The sequence below is a fragment of the Colletotrichum tamarilloi genome (assembly GCF_030869305.1).
Source record: "Colletotrichum tamarilloi strain Tom-12 chromosome Unknown Scaffold_7.1, whole genome shotgun sequence".
Classification (NCBI taxonomy): domain Eukaryota; kingdom Fungi; phylum Ascomycota; class Sordariomycetes; order Glomerellales; family Glomerellaceae; genus Colletotrichum; species Colletotrichum tamarilloi.
In genome coordinates, this window is record NW_026849390.1 from 232,755 (window position 1) to 248,687 (window position 15,933).

Here is a 15,933-nt window from a genome sequence, read left to right on the forward strand (position 1 = left end):
ATAGTCTCGAGAGTTTGGCGATTTTGAATAGCGAAGGTTGAGAAGGTTTGGCGTTGGACTCTCCCTTTGTCTTTTCCTCTTGACTCTATTTTCCCATTCTTCCCATTCTTTGCAGTCACGGAGTACCCGCAACGCGGAAGTTGCTTCGGGAAGGCCGACTTGTGGTGTATTAATAGACTGCGAATAAAGTTATCCCGCCGGCTGTCTGAAGTTGTCGCGCACCTCATTGTTACTCGTGACACCTTGAATCACGAGACGGATTTCAGATGAACTAGACACTCAGTATACGAGCACTCGTTGTTGTGAGATGAACTTGTTGTGAGACCCGAACCGTTAAGGTTGGTTACGAAGAATGTCTATTGTAGCGCCGGGTGATTTAGGAGGTATCGTTTACAGAAAGAAGTAAATTCCAGCAACGCCATCCTGTCATCCCTGGCCGCTTGGTCATCCTTTGGTATTATTGAAGAGTGCCCTCCAGTCTTGCATGAGTCGTTGGATTCAACCGCTCTTTCAAGCTAGCTGACCGTGCCACCCAATATGCTGTCGTCCTCCCCCAAATATGATGCAAAAGTTCGTTCAAGGAAATCAAAGTCGTCGCATCGTGACTATACCCCCATAAGGTAGTTGTCAAAAGTCCAAGGTCCATGTATACATGGGCATTCTTAGGGAGTGCAGCTGAATCCGAAAGGGCTCTTTTTGCACAATCCCGAGGTGACGCGAGTGCCGCCAGGCTGTGTATAGGAGAGATTAGCCCATGCGAAAGGCCCGAAGCTTTGCCATTGATCTGGTAACGGTCGGGTTGTACTTACTGAATCCTCGCAGGTGACTTTGCAGGCTACGCCGACATTGTCCTTGGTACAGTTCGGTACCTGGGTGCACTTGCTACTAACTGTTGGGGACTGGGCCGCGGCCTGGCCCACGAGGATGGCGGCTGCGAAGACGAAGAGAGATTGGAAATGCATGTTTGTTTCGTTCGGTTTTGATTGTGAGGATGGAATGATGAACAGCTGCAGAAGGGTATAGTTGAGTAAAGAAGATGAAGAAGGAAACTCGGAAAATAAAGACGCGGTTGTCGTCCGTCTTAATGTATTCCTTCAACGACTCCCCACTTGTCTCTTTTCCCCGTCAAGTCATTATTACTGCACGGCCTGATCGGCATCAAATTCCTTGATGAACGTGTGCCGTTCGGTATCCCACATGGTGGATTTAGATTGAAACTTCTGCTCGCAATTTAGAGTTTTCCCTGTTGAATACTTACGGTACTGTACCATGAAGCTTTATTATGGTATGTTTGGGGGCGCAGAGGCATTATCGTGGCCTTGGTGGCCGCTTGCGCATTGTGGCTGGGGGGTGGGATGCGAGTCATAGGGCTGTCGACTCGGCTGGGTATTTGGAGTGGGATCTGCTTCAACGGGCCAGGAGCTAGGGGTTTCCGAAACCTCGGAATTCCGTTTGTCCATAATCTGATTTGGATTTAAATTTTGTGGTATTTACTTGCTTGTACTTTGAGAACTTTGTTCATTCTTGCAAGAGAGACTTTGACTTCAAGATGGATGATGGGATGAACCTCCTCCGTATTGGACCCCCAGCCGACGTCCAGCGGCAAACTCACGCAGTCACTGAGGCAAGATGAACATCAAGCCAATCCTAAATCGACTGCCAAAATGAAGAAACTCATATAGGCTCACGACAGCCCCCTTAGAAATGGTCTGTGCGGTGGGATCTTTAGCTCGGAATGGTCACCAAGCCCACGCGTGAACGGCACGGCTGCACATGACTCGGCTTCCGACAAAGTTTCATGTAGACGAACGCCTTTATTCGCCCCGTCTGTTTCGTATGAGAAAGCTGAGGGTCTCACGCGCAAGTTCCATGTTGCTAGCGGGCCTCCCGATCGCCTTGAAAGCTTGGGCTCCGTGCAGAGGTTGATGCTGTTGAACGAATGCTGGGCGCACAGACATCATGGGATTGGGGAGCCTGATGAAGGTGCCAGAAGTAGTCGGTGATGTTTTTAACAATAGCTTTGAGGGTTCAATATAGCTTAAGCCATGCTGAGGTATGAATCAACGTGGGCCGTACTGCTATTGAGCACTGATGAGCCACGCCACTGCTCTACGAAGCTGCTGGTGACAGATTTAACTTGCAGGGCAGCTTCAGCACGTCCTAGGTGTTCAATTGAAGGTTTGTCGAGAAATTGTTCCTCTCCTCTCGGGGAAGTTCTTCAAATGATGGCTGGGTATTCACCGATAAGCATGTGTCGAAAGTTCCCGTCTCTTCTGGCATTGAAAATCTAGCGACCAAGGATCTGCCGCACGTAAAAAAGAGCAGAAGATGGCGGACAAGGGACGCAATATGGAAAGTTCTCTGTTTAGACAGCCTTCGGCGTGGCATACAGTCCAGCATCCCGATCCTGGCAAATGTCGAAGCCCCCGTCTCCGCCAAACCCATCCCGGAGTCGTCCCCGGTGAGCACGGGCCTCCCGCCTCCGGCCGGCCGATCTTGGCCCACACACGACAGAGCTTGTCTCCCAATCGGGTAGGAGGCTGGCGGTACGTAGCCATCTTTGGCATGCAAGGACGGGGTTACCTACCACCCTACCGAGATGTCGTCACACCTCCAGACTTGATGGAGGGGAATACGGGAGTATATCAGAATGGAGAAACCTAGTTTATTGCAACGTTGTTCATCCTCGTCAAATACAGGAGCACATATAACCGCCAATTACGCGGACAGTAACTTCGGCCCGATTCATATCGCCATGAGCGGACTGCGACTCCCCAATATCGACGACTTGATGGTAACAGCAGAACAACCCTTCGACAGCCGACGTATCAAGAATGGGTCACGAGCGATGCCCATCTCTGCACAACTATCTCGTACGCTACGCCTGGGAAAGGTAAAGGTAACACCCCACGATACATCCTCCCAGTTTGGCGGCGAAAAGATTGGCGGGCGCTGGGAATGGCGGGCATATGGCGACGCCCAGGTAGCTATATATATATCAGCATTGGACGGCTTGTGCGACGCCATCGAGACACGCATCGTGGGCAACGATAACGCCGCCACAGGCCAGTCGCAATCTGAACCTTTACTCACGCCCGCTGTGCTTGATACGGCGTCAGTGCCAGACGGCTTTGCACGCGCCTTTCTGACCCGTGCGCGTCGGCCTCGATTCCGCCACGTTGCTCCGGGCCTCGCCTTACCTCCCGTAGACGCAGCTGAGTCCAAAGCATCGCAGCGCTTCGCACAGCAGCAGCGACCGGGGCTGCTGGATATCCCCTCAATCTGCCTCTTTCCTGTCGCGCAAAGGGGACTCGAGGCTGATATCACTGGGTCGCTCAGCCCACTTCTAAGTCACTCGAATCTATCCCGAGTCCCCGCCGGTCTCTACGAAGAGTTCGAAACGAGGAGTTTTTAGCTGGCACAAGCAAGAGCGAGGGGTATTTCGTCGAGGCAGGCAGCGTCGCCGAGCTCTTCCAGCATGGATACGAGCCATTTGGCGGCGACCAGATCCGCCCTCACCACCTGGAACGCCTTCTAGATCATTGGCGCGGGCTACTTAACGAGGATTTCTGGGGTGTAGGGCCGCAAGGGATGGAGGGCTCTATTGAGTTGTGTTGTATTTTATGCATTATGTGCGTGAAAAAGCTCACCGTTTATAAATGTATCTCTACATATGATTCCCTTTATGTTGTATGTACTAACATATACGTATCGCTTGAAATTGATAAAGTAATAGTACTCCATGATACGCGTAGAGCTTTTGCTGGGAAAGGTACCCCTTTATGACGTCTAGCCGCACCACCAGCTACATATCTGAAAGGTTGTGAGCAAAGTGACGGTGGGCGGGCGGGCGGGCCGCCATGAGAAGACGGCTACGCCTTCGCCAGTAATCACTCCCAGTAAATCACTATAATGACCAGACGCCGCTGGATCGGGCTTATAAGTAGTCAGGCAGGTATCTTCAGATCCAATTCTTATGCAAGTCTGTGCTCTGGTGGCTCCGTGTACAATGCTTGAATCCGTTCCAACCTTGAAAGCCTCTCAACCGCTCTCCCTCTTTAACAGCTCCCCCTCTCATCTCCAGGGCAAGAAATGCAGCACTGATAACTCTTGCCATCAAACGTCGCCGAGAGACGTCTCGGCACAAAGGTGCCTGGAGCATCACAGACGACCTGGTCGCTGTAGATGCCTTGAGGGGAACCGCCGATCCGCGTGCAGAGTTCGCGGGAGTGGTCGATCCAGGCTTGCATGGAGATTTGGCCGCCGTTGGGACTGCATGATTTCCGGGTCCATTGGCAGGTTTTGGCACTGGCGATGGCCAGGGATGAGGCCACGGCGAGGAGGAGGGTGAACTTCATTTTGGGTTGTTCTTGAGGTTATGGTCTGAAGGAAGATATGGTTGGGGTTTCAGAGAGGACTACTTCGAGCTGAAGGAATGTAGTATCTTGCGTTTTCAGTTGAAGTTGCTGAGTTGATGTGAAGCAAGGGCTATGAGCTGTTGGCTGGTGGTATGGATACATCCTCTGTGGATGAGACATGACGATGAGTTATATACCCCTGAAATACATCTGCCTGAAGCAATGTGAATAGCTTGTAATTGGTACAAGTCTCTCGTAATCGCAAGCTCGGTGTTTACGCTTCCCCGTACGCTACGTTCTTTCCCATCCCTCCCGATGCAGTGTCACCTATCCGTAAGACCTACTAGCTTAAGGTTTCGTTTAGCTCCGTTTACATTCATGACTCGAAGCCGAGAACGAGTAGGTCGCAATGTAGAGAGGGTCATTACAACTGAGCCATGGCCCAGCTTGCGGCCCACCGCAAACGTATGAAGCGAGTATCCGTCCTCGTATTGCTTAGATCTGTACGGATGTAGTGGGAAGTATGCCAAGTGGATAAGGTGCTAAGAAGAATCTCAGAGTTTCGGATCTGCCCCATGAGTTGTACTCTGTAGTAGATTGGCCTCCTCATATCATCCTTGCACAGACCACTCTGCGGCGGTCTCGAGTCCCGACAATCTGGAATATTCCGTCGGCGAGATCCCCTGGATATTGGGATCGGACTGGACGAAACTTGGGTTGAACCATCTGGCCAAAGCGTGCCGTTTGCATAACTCATTTTGAGTTCAAATGGGTGGCGAAGCGATTATGGTCTATTTCGTATTGGGAGTTTTCTGCGAATCCTGACTAGCGAGAAGAGTTGTAGGAGTTATGATTAGAGGTAGGAAGTATTATAGTTGTCTGAGGCCTCGCAATATACTCGGGTGGGTAGACCGTTGTGAAAGCGCCAGGATTGCAGACAAGTAACTTAAGAATATCTTTTTCCGTGGTTCTAAAGTTGATGGAGGGACTGTTACATATGTTTTGCGGTAATACATGCAAGGTTGAGTCATCTCGAATAATGTCTAAAGCCCTTTTTGGCTCTGAATGAGAAATACAAGTATGGATACATGATGTTGCTCTAGCAATGCCTTGCCGCACATCGAACTTTCAGACGAGCCAGACTTCTGACTACTTTAGCACTGCGACCTCCTTCGACGCTCTTCAACCAAGCAGCTTCTTCAGATCCGCCATGCGGGTCTCCTGAGTCTTCTTCCCCTTGTTCTTCTCTTGGAACGCCTTGCCGACCAGCGTCCGCTTCTCCAGCTGGATATCCAGCACGCGCTCCTCAACAGTCCCCTCCATAACAAGACGCCACACAGTTGTAGGTCTCTTCTGACCCAGGCGGTGCACACGATCCACTGCCTGGTCCTCAATGGCCGGCGCCCACCAGCTGTCTGCAAGAATCACCGTATCCGCCGACACTAGATTGAGACCGACGCTGCAGACGGCCAAACTCGCGAGCATCACGCGCGTCTCCGGGTCGTTGTCCAGGGCATGAATGGCGGCGTCTCGTTTCGGCGCCGTCATGGAGCCGTCGATGCGGGTGAACTTGTAGCCGGCCTCCACGAGTTGGTTCTGAATAATAGTCAAGAACGAAGTCCATTGCGAGAAGATGATGACCTTGGAGTCGGGATTTTTGGTTGTAGCCTGTAGAATCTTGAGGAGAGCCTCGGTCTTGGAACTCTTCGCGTCGGCATCAAAGTTCCCATCTTCCTCTTCGCCGCCCTCCGGGGCGGGCTCCAGAAGCGCGTCTTCATCGAGCTTGTTACGACACATGGGACACTTGCCCTGCGTCTGAATGACCTTTGAAATACAGCCGCGACAGAAGACGTGCTTGCAATGCGTGATGACAGGGCCGCTCAGAGTATCGAGGCAAACGGCACAGTCTTCCTGGGTTTCAATAAAAAGACGAAGCGCCTCTTGGAGGATCTTGGTGTTTTCCGAGTTGAGAATAACGACAGATTGGCCTTCGAGGGCCTCAAGAAGATCGGAGATTCTTTTGCGGCAGAGCGTCCAGTGGTTGCATCTAAGGGAATGTTAGGTAGAGCCGATTCATTAAGAGCGGGCAATACTGACACCTGACGAAGGCGGAGAAGGCGCTCCAGTACACTTTGAAACTGGCCCTTCTCGCCAGTGTTGTTTTGGTACTTTTCAAGCGCAATTTGCGCTTCGGACCTATGTTGATGCATGAGCTTGGTCCCTCAAGTGGTAACACGGGCGACTTACAGCAATGCTTCGTACTTGCTTTTCTCGTCTGGCCTGAAGGCAATGCGGTGGACGTATTCCGTCTTGGGCGGAAGCTTCAAGTCGACGAATTTCATGTCTTTCTTGCGTCGCAGGCAGAGATCTCGCATTAATAGCTGTAGGAGAGCCTCTGCCGTCTCGTTCCCTTGGGCAAGGGGCCGTGCGATCACGCTGGTGAAAATGGCAGGTTGCTCAACGCCACCGTTGATTCCAAGGAACTGAAGCAAGGACTGGAAGTCCTTGATACTATTGATGCTAGTGACAGTAAGTCTGGGTATGCTCAGTTTGGTTGAATCCATCCGCGGCACACTTACATTGGAGTTCCGGTCAGGACCCATCTGGATTTAGCGTTGAGCTTTCGACAAGCTATGGCAGCCTTGGTCTTTGCGTTTCGGATCGTGTGACCTTCGTCAAGTACAACGCGAGTCCAATTTGTGGCGATAAGGGGTGGTAAAGGTGCGATGGCCTTTTCCTGGCCTCCTTCCTGGGCAAGCTTGTTGTAGCTGGTGATGACAACTTGATACTTGGCCAACTCATTCTTGGTGGCCTTGTTATTTCCATGATAGGTAAAGATCTTGGGCAGATGCTCCTTTTTGACATGCTTGCGGATCTGTTGATCCCAGTTGCTCATGACGCTCAACGGAGCAACGATGAGCGTCGGACCGCCCCCTCCAGTCAAGATCAAGCTGATGACTTGTAAAGTCTTGCCAAGACCCATGTCATCCGCTAGTATGCCACCCGAAAGGAGCTTGGGTGCACTCTGTACCACGAAGTTCGTGGCCATATTGTGGTACAAGTTACGGCCGTTCGGGTGCCATTTCCACAGTTGGACACTCTCCTGAGAGCCCTTAGGAGGCATCTGGGGGTTCTCTTTCGACGTCATCCACGCCAGACCCTGTGTCACGATCAGTCAAAGTGCATTATAACCCTGAAAACTCTCGATACGTATAAATTGAGGGGGAAGGGGCTTGTAGCCCGTAGACCAGCATGCATAAAGCTCGAGAGGGCTCACCTGTAATTGGTATGGCAGTAATGTCGACTCAAGAACGGCGGGCTGCTCTGCCATCGGCATTTTGGACAAGAAGTGCTCGTCCATTACGAGCGACTTGACAGCATCACCGCGTGGACGGCTCGAAATTGCCTGACTGGCTTGGGCCAGGTCCTCCAGAGACACCTCTGGCTCAGCAGGGTTCAAACCAATTGTAGACTGGCTGCCCTTGATGCCTAGCATCTTTCTCTGCGCTTCTGCCTCGGCTCTCGTCTGCTTAAGTTCTCTAGCCTTGAGCAGTTTGTCCTTCTTTAGCTTGTCCTCCAACGCCGAGCGGTCGACTGGGTTGCTCGAACCATAGAGCTGTAGACGAATGGGGCAGTCAAACATGCCCTTCTCCCCTGTAAGAATAGCTTCTATTGCGATCTCATCCCGATCCTAGCACAGGTTTTAGTAACGATTACAATGTTGGATCAAAGTACGTACAACATATGGCGCTAGCTTTTCAACTACTTTGCGTGGAAGATGGCCGATCTGGGCGCCCATGACGTTACACACTCGGATGGCATTGCGATCATACTATGGTCATGTTAGACATCTGACGGCAAAGACGGAAGCTCAAATTGGAAAAGGATTCTCTGAGCTTGTGATAGTTGTGATTTAGTACCTGATTACTGGGTTCTCTCATACATACGACCACCTCGCCTGCAGAGGCATATCCATTGTAGTAGCGAACGCCGACAATCTTGTTGTCTATAATATCGGATCAGCATACTGGGAAAACCCCTACGAAACGCCCAAATGCCGTACCGAGAATCCCATAAAGTTCTCTTGGTGGGCCATCCGGAGCTTGGGTCAAATCGACAAGGTCGTCATCGTTGTCAATAGACTGAGTCGAAGAGCGAGGAGCAAGAGCACCTGAGCTCAAATGGGGCTGGGAGCTTGATGGGGTATTTCCGTAAACCCTGCCGCTGGCTGGACTGGGGCCCAAGCGATGGCTAGCCGGCCTTTTGCTGGGTCGTTGGACGGATGAGTCTTCGCCATCGCTACTGACAAGGTCGATGACAGCGATGCTGCGCTTCTTGGGTGGCATCCTCAATGTCCGAGCCCCCGGGCTCTGGGGCCGGATGGGTACTAATTCGTGAAACAAAAGAGCGGATTGGGGAAAGCTGTCAGCTAAGGGAAAGTGACAGGTTGGTACCGAACGATTCCAGATCTGGCGTGCCGAAACTGGGTAGGACAATTGGGACCTCTCACAAATCGAACCAGACGCGATAGACGCGTCTCTCGCGTACCCGGAGTGATGGGATCGACACAGGGATTCTCTTACACCAGCAGCATGAGGCTGGTGCTGTGGCTAAAAAGATGCAAGCCTGTGGCTGAGTCATTCTCCATCTGGTCACCTCGTGCAAGCACGCCATCGTCAAAAAGACCCACACAAACCAATCACCGTGAGTTGCAAAATCACGACATTTCACGTGACCTGCCTCCGGGCCCGTCTGGGTGGTCTCTGGCCAACGACGACGACTCTGCGGCTCTTGCACCTTCACAACCTCACTTCATTCATATTTTCTTGTCTCAGCTAATTCTGTGATGAATTTGCTATCTTATGGTACCCAAAAACATACGGAAACGCGGCAGGTTGAGCTCGCCGACGGTATCTATCCACTATATACGGTGGATAGAGCATTCATGCCATCATCATTCATCAGTCTACCGACAAGCGCTCTGCGGCTCTCGGCATCCCTCAATTGTATATCAAACAGGATAAATCCAAGTTCGGATTGTCATCGAAGCCAAATACGCAAACGCCCAGGACGAGAAAAGAACATCGACACCATCACCATTTACTGCTTCGGCAGTCGGCGGCCGTACGCCGAGTAGTAGCCGCACTTGGCTACATGGCTCCTCTTGCTCGTCTTCTCATTGAAGATGTTGCAACCACCCTTGGCAACGTTGGGAGGGGTGTAGACTACGAAGTGGTCAGTCATGTTACGGCAGAGACGGCGAGGTAATTCCTACGGTGAAGGGAGACAGCGAAGTCGCTGCCCTTGTTGCAGACTCGGTGGACGCCAAGTTCGTCTGCCATATATGCCACCGCATTCTCCTTGTGTGTTCTTTCAGAGATGATTTGCATTGGTTGTTCTTCGTTGCCTTCTGGGAAGGCGTAGCGGATCTCAGTGAGATCGCCTTTCAGAATCTTCATCAGGCAATGCGCATTGCCGTGATCGTGGATGGGGCTTCCCTTGCCTGGCGACCAGACAAGCACAAGCTGTGTGGCATTAGCCATGATACTACTACCTGATGCCACGAAGTCGTGGCCACGCGTTGACTCACCAGGTTGCTCTTGCCGTTGCCTTCGTCAACAAGGTTGCGGGTGTATCCCATGCTCTTCTCGGCGAATGCAAATTGTACCCATTCGCTTTCCGTTGTGTTATACTCTTCCATTAATTTCATCAACTCGTTGACATCGACGTCTGCCGAATCAAGTCCCGACGACGGGCCAAGCGCCTCCTTCAATCCCAATACGAGCTCGTCGAACCGATTGACATCGGTCTTGAGGTTATGCCCGAAGGCGGAGGTGATCTTGGTCAGGATATCGACGGCCATGGTTGCTATGGAATGCTATCAAGTTGGTGATGTTGTTGGTGGTGGTGCTTGGACGATTGTTGCTTTGGATGGTTCTGTTGGGAATGTGTCGTGCGGGGGGGCTGGACTCTTTTTGCTCGTCGGTGTTACGAATCTACCCGGTGACCGGGCCTGGCTGGCATTACCTGATGGAAACGGGCGGGCCTGGCGGAACTACTGGATGATCCGACTTCGGCGGGTGGGTCGTCTCGTCGGTCCTGACTTTTCTCTTTGAGACAGGGCAATCTGTCCACGTTGCCAGAGCGCAGCGGACAATTAGTCGGCGACCAATTTGACGTCTGGTGGACTGGTCTCCAACAATAGGCTCCTCTGGTTGGACGAGATAACCTACTTTACCAAGGTCGAGGGATCCCGGCAAAGCCGCTGATAGGCGACGGTGAGCTCCGATACTTTTGGGGGTCAGATGGCCAAACACCAGACGAGATGGGCCTTGTTAGAGTTTCACGGGACTATATCTAGTCAAGAGATTTTCATGCAGATTTTTGATATCAAAACGAATTCTTGACAACATGAAATTCTCATCTTGCCAGTTGAACGGGTGGATCGCTGCCGGCGTTGGCCGATAGCCGCACCGCCTCAGAGTCAGCTGAGCGGATCCGGTGTGGGGCTAGTTACCAGAATGGGTTCGTCTAGATTACTCACGCTAGGAAACGGCTTAACCTTAGGTAAGAGAGCCAGAGTCATAGGGACACTTGCCGCCCTGAAATTCCTTCTTCATTGTTGCGCGGGTGAACTCTTGTCAATTATTTTGCTACATCTTCTGTAACAGAAAGAAATCGCCATTGAGTTGTTCAGCCACCAATAGGCAGATTCAGGAACAGAATTTTGTTGAAGTCATCTGGTCTCTTAGGTGCTCTTCTAGGCTATGGCAACTGTTAGCGCGACCTCGACAATTCAGTCGGGAGCGCAACAAAGTTCTTGTCAAGATGCCCCGACCCCATGTACGCCTTGTAATAAGGAAAACGTAGGTTGGAGGAGAATTGTCAGGAACTTCACACCCTCGTAAGCAAACTTTCGAGAGGCAATGATGAACTAAAGTGTGTCTAACATAATGCAGATGGTTTGCGGTTACAATGGGAACGGGGATAGTCTCAGTTCTCCTTCACAACCTGCCTTACAACGCAACGTGGATCTCACATGGTCTTGCCGGTGCCTTTTTCGTGCTCAACATCGCTCTGTTTACCGTATTCACCGTCATCACAGTGCTGCGGTACGCATTGTACCCCGAGATCTGGAAGGCCATGGTTGTACACCCTGCCCAGTCCATGTTTCTTGGCTGTTTCCCTATGGGGTTTGCCAGTTAGTCGCGAAGTTCTCCCCACACCACAGGATATACTAATCTCTGTGGCCAGCCATAATCAACATGATGATATTTGTGTGTGCACCTGCCTGGGGCCAGTGGGTGGTGAATTGGGCATGGGCATTTTGGTGGCTTGATGCCGCTCTGTCAATGGCAACATGCATTTCGGTGCCATTCGTCATGTAAGTGACCTCACCACACAACATTCAAATTCGAGACTGATCAACCATGTTCCGAAGGATTCATCAACACCGTCCGGGACTTCAAGCAGTAACAGCCGCAAGTCTTCTCCCAATTGTGCCAGTCGTAGTCGCATCTTCAACTGGCGGCATCGTCGCCGAGGCCCTCTCAAACCCATCTCACGCCTTCACAACCCTGATCGCATCCTACGTTCTCTGGGGTATCGGCATCTGCTTCTCGGGCATGGTCCTCGCGCTCTACTTCCACCGCCTGACGATCCACAGCCTCCCGCCCAAAGAGGCCATCGTCTCCGTGTTCCTGCCCATCGGACCCCTGGGCCAGGGCGGCTTCGGCATCCAGCAGCTCGGAAAGGTGTCCCTGAAGCTCTTCCCCCAGACTGCGGCTCTGACAGCGGCGGCTCCGGAGGCGGTGCACGGCGGAGAGATTCTCTACTTTATCGGACTCTTCCTGGCGCTCGTCATGTGGGGCTTCGCCCTCGTCTGGTTGTCGTTTGCTCTTATCAGCCTTGCTACAATGGAGAAGATTCCTTTCAACATGGGTTGGTGGGGGTTTACGTTCCCGCTGGGCGTGTTGGCGACCTGCACCGGCATGCTGGCCCAGGACTTGGACAGCCCCTTTTTCAGGGTCATGACCATGGTTTGTCTCCCTCTCGTGCCTGTCGATGATTATCCGTCCGGTTTTGCTGATCTCTCCTGGCAGATCTTCTCGCTCTCTGTATGCTTCCTCTGGCTGCTGGTTGCGGTGAGAACACTTCATCAGGCTATTTCTGGGGAAATTTTCTTTGCGCCGTGCCTGAAGGATATCCGAGACAAGCAAGCGCAGGCAGGATCGGATAGAAGAGTTTGAGCAACTGGATCGACGTGAAAAACTAAAATCAACAGCGACTTAGTCTCATGCTGAGCAAATGGCTGCCTCCATGGGCACAACTGGGTCTATTTCCTTTACACCAGTCAAGCTCCCGTGCGGTCTCTTGACCAGTACATATTAGTGATTAATCTGGTGTGATATCCACCATCAGCCGTGTAGGCATCTATTATGTATCCAGCAGCATTGAAATATGATTCAAGCGCAACACGTAGATTTCGGTTCGAGTCACAAGCCTAAATCGTTTAGAGAATTTAACTTCAACCTAATTTTTACAAACAGCTTCTCGATAAAGGCGGGCTCCTGTCTTAGTCATGGTGTTCTCACCTTGAGATGCCGTCCAGTCGGCCGAGGTGCCATTCAATGCCGATGGTCAGCAACCGGGGAACCCCAAAGACGCTAATGGCGGGGTCGATGAGGTGCAGGGCCAGGCCTAAATTTCTTTGGCGGGGCACCACTAAACACCCAGGTCAGCCACTGGGAAAGTTTGACACTTGAAATAATTATTGCAATTGCGCTCGCACCCACTGGTCAAAGCCCATTTCGCACACCCCGCCACTGCTCATATGCAACTTGGAAGAAATCACAACCTCAAGGCGCGTTCCTCCAAAAAGTGACGAAACAATCCGCGCATAGCTCGTCTTCGAGCACCGCGCTCCGTCGCAGCACCAATGGCTTCCACTCTTCAGCCCGTAGGCTTAAAGGCCATGTTGAACGGTGAGTTGGCTCTTCTTGCCTTTGGTGCCTCCCGCCACCCCTGTTTCTCGTTCAACCGCTCATTCTGCTTTTCTTGCGCGTAGACGTCCACGATGTTTGGCAGCAAGTTCGCATACCTGTGATCTTGGTCACGGCCTTTGGACTCTTGATTCTGCGCTTCTACCTCCATTCTATCGAAGAGAAGAGCGAATTGAAGGCCCTGCCCAAGGCCTACAATAGAGAGAAGCCCGAGACGAAGCCTGTGGAGGAGACGAAGCAGAAGGATGTCAAACCAAGCCCCCCGAGCCCTACTGTCGAGTCGAAAACGCCAAAGTCGAACGGACCCAAAAGGATAAAAGGCGGAATCGTCAAGCGAACTTCTTCTAATGACGCAAAGGGAGAGGCTCTGGTCCGCAAGGTCAGGCCTCTGGTCTTCTTTTCAAGCATCACCGCAAACACGCCCAAGATCGCAAAGGAGTATGCAGAGGGTCTGGAGAAGGAGCTGCAAAAGGTCGCTGCGGAGACCGACTGCTCGTTCATGGCTCCCGAGGTGCTGGATCTTGCCGAGGTCGACTTTGACGACTATTTCATCACCCCGCCCAAGTCGGAAGAGGACCCCGCGGATCTCTTTTACCTGTTCCTCCTGCCAAGCTACAACATCGACACCATCAACGACACCTTCTTGGAGCACCTTCAGGAGACCCACCACGACTTCCGTATCGACACCGCGCCGTTGTCCTCGCTGCTCGGATATTCCGTCTTTGGCTTTGGTGATAGGGAGGGCTGGCCGACGGAAGAGGATGGATTCTGTTTCCAGGCCAAGCAGGTCGATAAGTGGATGGCGAAGCTGACGGGCCGGAAGAGAGCCTTCCCTGTCGGAATGGGCGACACGAAGAGAGACTACACTGAACGCTTGTCTGAATGGTCCGAGGGCGTCGTCGATGTTCTCGGCATGCTGGCTAAGACTGGCAGCCTGGGAGAAGGACTCCCAGGAAGCGGTGCCCCTGAGGAAAGTGACGATGAGTCTGCAGCTGAAGACGACGACGAGGTGTTGATCGAGGATTCCGAAGTGAAGCCCGAGAAGCTCAAGAGCCGCAAGAACATTGATGACGTCGAAGACCTAGGGCGCATCATGAAGAGCTCCAACCCCGACGCAGCCACAAACGGCCGCGCAGCTAAATCGGCAACGGCAACGGCTGGAGCAGCAGCGCCTATAGCCGTGGACTTTACAACATACGGCAAGACGGTCGCGAAGAAGACCCCTCTTAACGCCGCCAAGGAGATGGTCCCCAAGAATTCGCCCACGTACGCCTCGCTCACGAAGCAGGGCTACTCAATCGTCGGCTCGCACTCGGGCGTCAAGATCTGCCGTTGGACGAAATCAGCCCTCCGCGGCCGCGGCTCCTGCTACAAGTACTCCTTTTACGGCATCAACTCCCACCAGTGTATGGAGACGACCCCGTCGCTCTCGTGCTCCAACAAGTGCGTCTTCTGCTGGCGCCACGGCACCAACCCCGTCGGCACGACCTGGCGCTGGGTCGTCGACCCGCCCGAGCTCATCTTTGATGGCGTCAAGGCGAACCACTACAACAAGATCAAGATGCTCCGCGGCGTACCCGGTGTCCGCGCCGAGCGCTTCGCCGAGGCCATGCGCATCCGGCACTGCGCCCTCTCCCTCGTCGGCGAGCCCATCTTCTACCCTTACATCAACGAGTTCCTCGGTATGCTCCACGCCGAGCGCATCTCCTCCTTCTTGGTCTGCAATGCCCAGCACCCGGACCAGCTCGCCGCCCTAAAGGCCGTGACGCAGCTGTACGTCTCCATCGACGCGTCCAACAAGGAGTCCCTCCGAAAGATCGACCGCCCCCTGCACCGAGACTTTTGGGAGCGCTTCCAGCGGTGTCTCGACATCCTCAGAGAGAAGCGCTTCAAGCACCGCACCGTCTTCCGCCTGACCCTGGTCAAGGGCTTCAACGTCGACGACGAGGTCGAGGGCTACGCGCAGCTCGTGGAGAAGGGCCTCCCTTGCTTCGTCGAGATCAAGGGCGTCACCTATTGCGGCACCTCGACAGCGTCCAACGCCGGCCTGAGCATGTCCAACGTCCCCTTTTACTGGGAAGTCCAAGAGTTCGTCACGGCGCTGGAGAAGAGGCTCCACGAAAAGGGGCTCAAGTACGGCATCGCCGCAGAGCACGCCCACAGCTGCTGCGTCCTGCTCGCGAGCGATCGGTTCTACAAAGATGGCAAGTGGCACCCGCGCATTGACTACCAGCGCTTCTTTGAGCTGCTGGAGGAGCGGGGCGCCGACGGAGACTGGAAGCCCGAGGATTACATGGGCGAGGCGACGCCCGAGTGGGCTACCTGGGGCAAAGGCGGTTTCGACCCCAGAGATGACAGAGTCGACAGGAAGGGCAGGAAAATCGAGGCCTAGGTTATTCGGTAGAGGAGTACATCAAACGGGAAATCAAAAAGGCGCCGGCTGCATGCTCTCAAGAGACCAGATACACACGCATTATGAAATTGTGGAATTTCGTGAATCTTCTTCATCTTCTTGCCTATTTGTCCCTGCCGGGATCATCAATATACACTTGGTTTCTTTCCTCTTACAAAAA

General features: G+C 52.8%; 6 protein-coding genes across 6 annotated transcripts; 3 read left to right on the plus strand and 3 right to left on the minus strand.

Annotated features, from left to right (window-relative positions):
• Positions 1 to 662: 662 nt before the first annotated feature.
• Positions 663 to 962, minus strand: CTAM01_03014 (uncharacterized protein; the record flags this gene model as incomplete). Its single annotated transcript, XM_060519052.1, has 2 exons — positions 663 to 731; positions 810 to 962. The coding sequence occupies 2 exons, from the start codon at positions 960 to 962 to the stop codon at positions 663 to 665; spliced, it is 222 nt and encodes a 73-aa protein (XP_060386051.1).
• A 1,793-nt stretch (positions 963 to 2,755) lies between these two features.
• On the plus strand, positions 2,756 to 3,415 carry CTAM01_03015 (uncharacterized protein; the record flags this gene model as incomplete). The annotated part of the gene is made up of 1 exon (XM_060519053.1): positions 2,756 to 3,415. The coding sequence occupies one exon, from the start codon at positions 2,756 to 2,758 to the stop codon at positions 3,413 to 3,415; it is 660 nt and encodes a 219-aa protein (XP_060386052.1).
• Positions 3,416 to 4,058: 643 nt separating this feature from the next.
• CTAM01_03016 (uncharacterized protein) lies at positions 4,059 to 4,358 on the minus strand (the record flags this gene model as incomplete). The annotated part of the gene is made up of 1 exon (XM_060519054.1): positions 4,059 to 4,358. The coding sequence occupies one exon, from the start codon at positions 4,356 to 4,358 to the stop codon at positions 4,059 to 4,061; it is 300 nt and encodes a 99-aa protein (XP_060386053.1).
• Positions 4,359 to 5,540: 1,182 nt separating this feature from the next.
• CTAM01_03017 (SNF2 family domain-containing protein) lies at positions 5,541 to 10,382 on the minus strand (the record flags this gene model as incomplete). The annotated part of the gene is made up of 13 exons (XM_060519055.1): positions 5,541 to 6,405; positions 6,456 to 6,554; positions 6,606 to 6,878; positions 6,938 to 7,518; positions 7,636 to 8,049; positions 8,098 to 8,190; positions 8,306 to 8,364; positions 8,422 to 8,968; positions 9,090 to 9,168; positions 9,463 to 9,583; positions 9,634 to 9,883; positions 9,949 to 10,236; positions 10,359 to 10,382. The coding sequence occupies 13 exons, from the start codon at positions 10,380 to 10,382 to the stop codon at positions 5,541 to 5,543; spliced, it is 3,693 nt and encodes a 1,230-aa protein (XP_060386054.1).
• A 951-nt stretch (positions 10,383 to 11,333) lies between these two features.
• CTAM01_03018 (uncharacterized protein) lies at positions 11,334 to 12,607 on the plus strand (the record flags this gene model as incomplete). Its single annotated transcript, XM_060519056.1, has 4 exons — positions 11,334 to 11,559; positions 11,613 to 11,742; positions 11,800 to 12,397; positions 12,461 to 12,607. The coding sequence occupies 4 exons, from the start codon at positions 11,334 to 11,336 to the stop codon at positions 12,605 to 12,607; spliced, it is 1,101 nt and encodes a 366-aa protein (XP_060386055.1).
• Positions 12,608 to 13,296: 689 nt separating this feature from the next.
• Positions 13,297 to 15,752, plus strand: CTAM01_03019 (wyosine base formation; the record flags this gene model as incomplete). The annotated part of the gene is made up of 2 exons (XM_060519057.1): positions 13,297 to 13,342; positions 13,426 to 15,752. 2 exons carry the CDS (start codon positions 13,297 to 13,299, stop codon positions 15,750 to 15,752), a joined length of 2,373 nt encoding a protein of 790 aa, XP_060386056.1.
• Between the last annotated feature and the right edge of the window lie 181 nt (positions 15,753 to 15,933).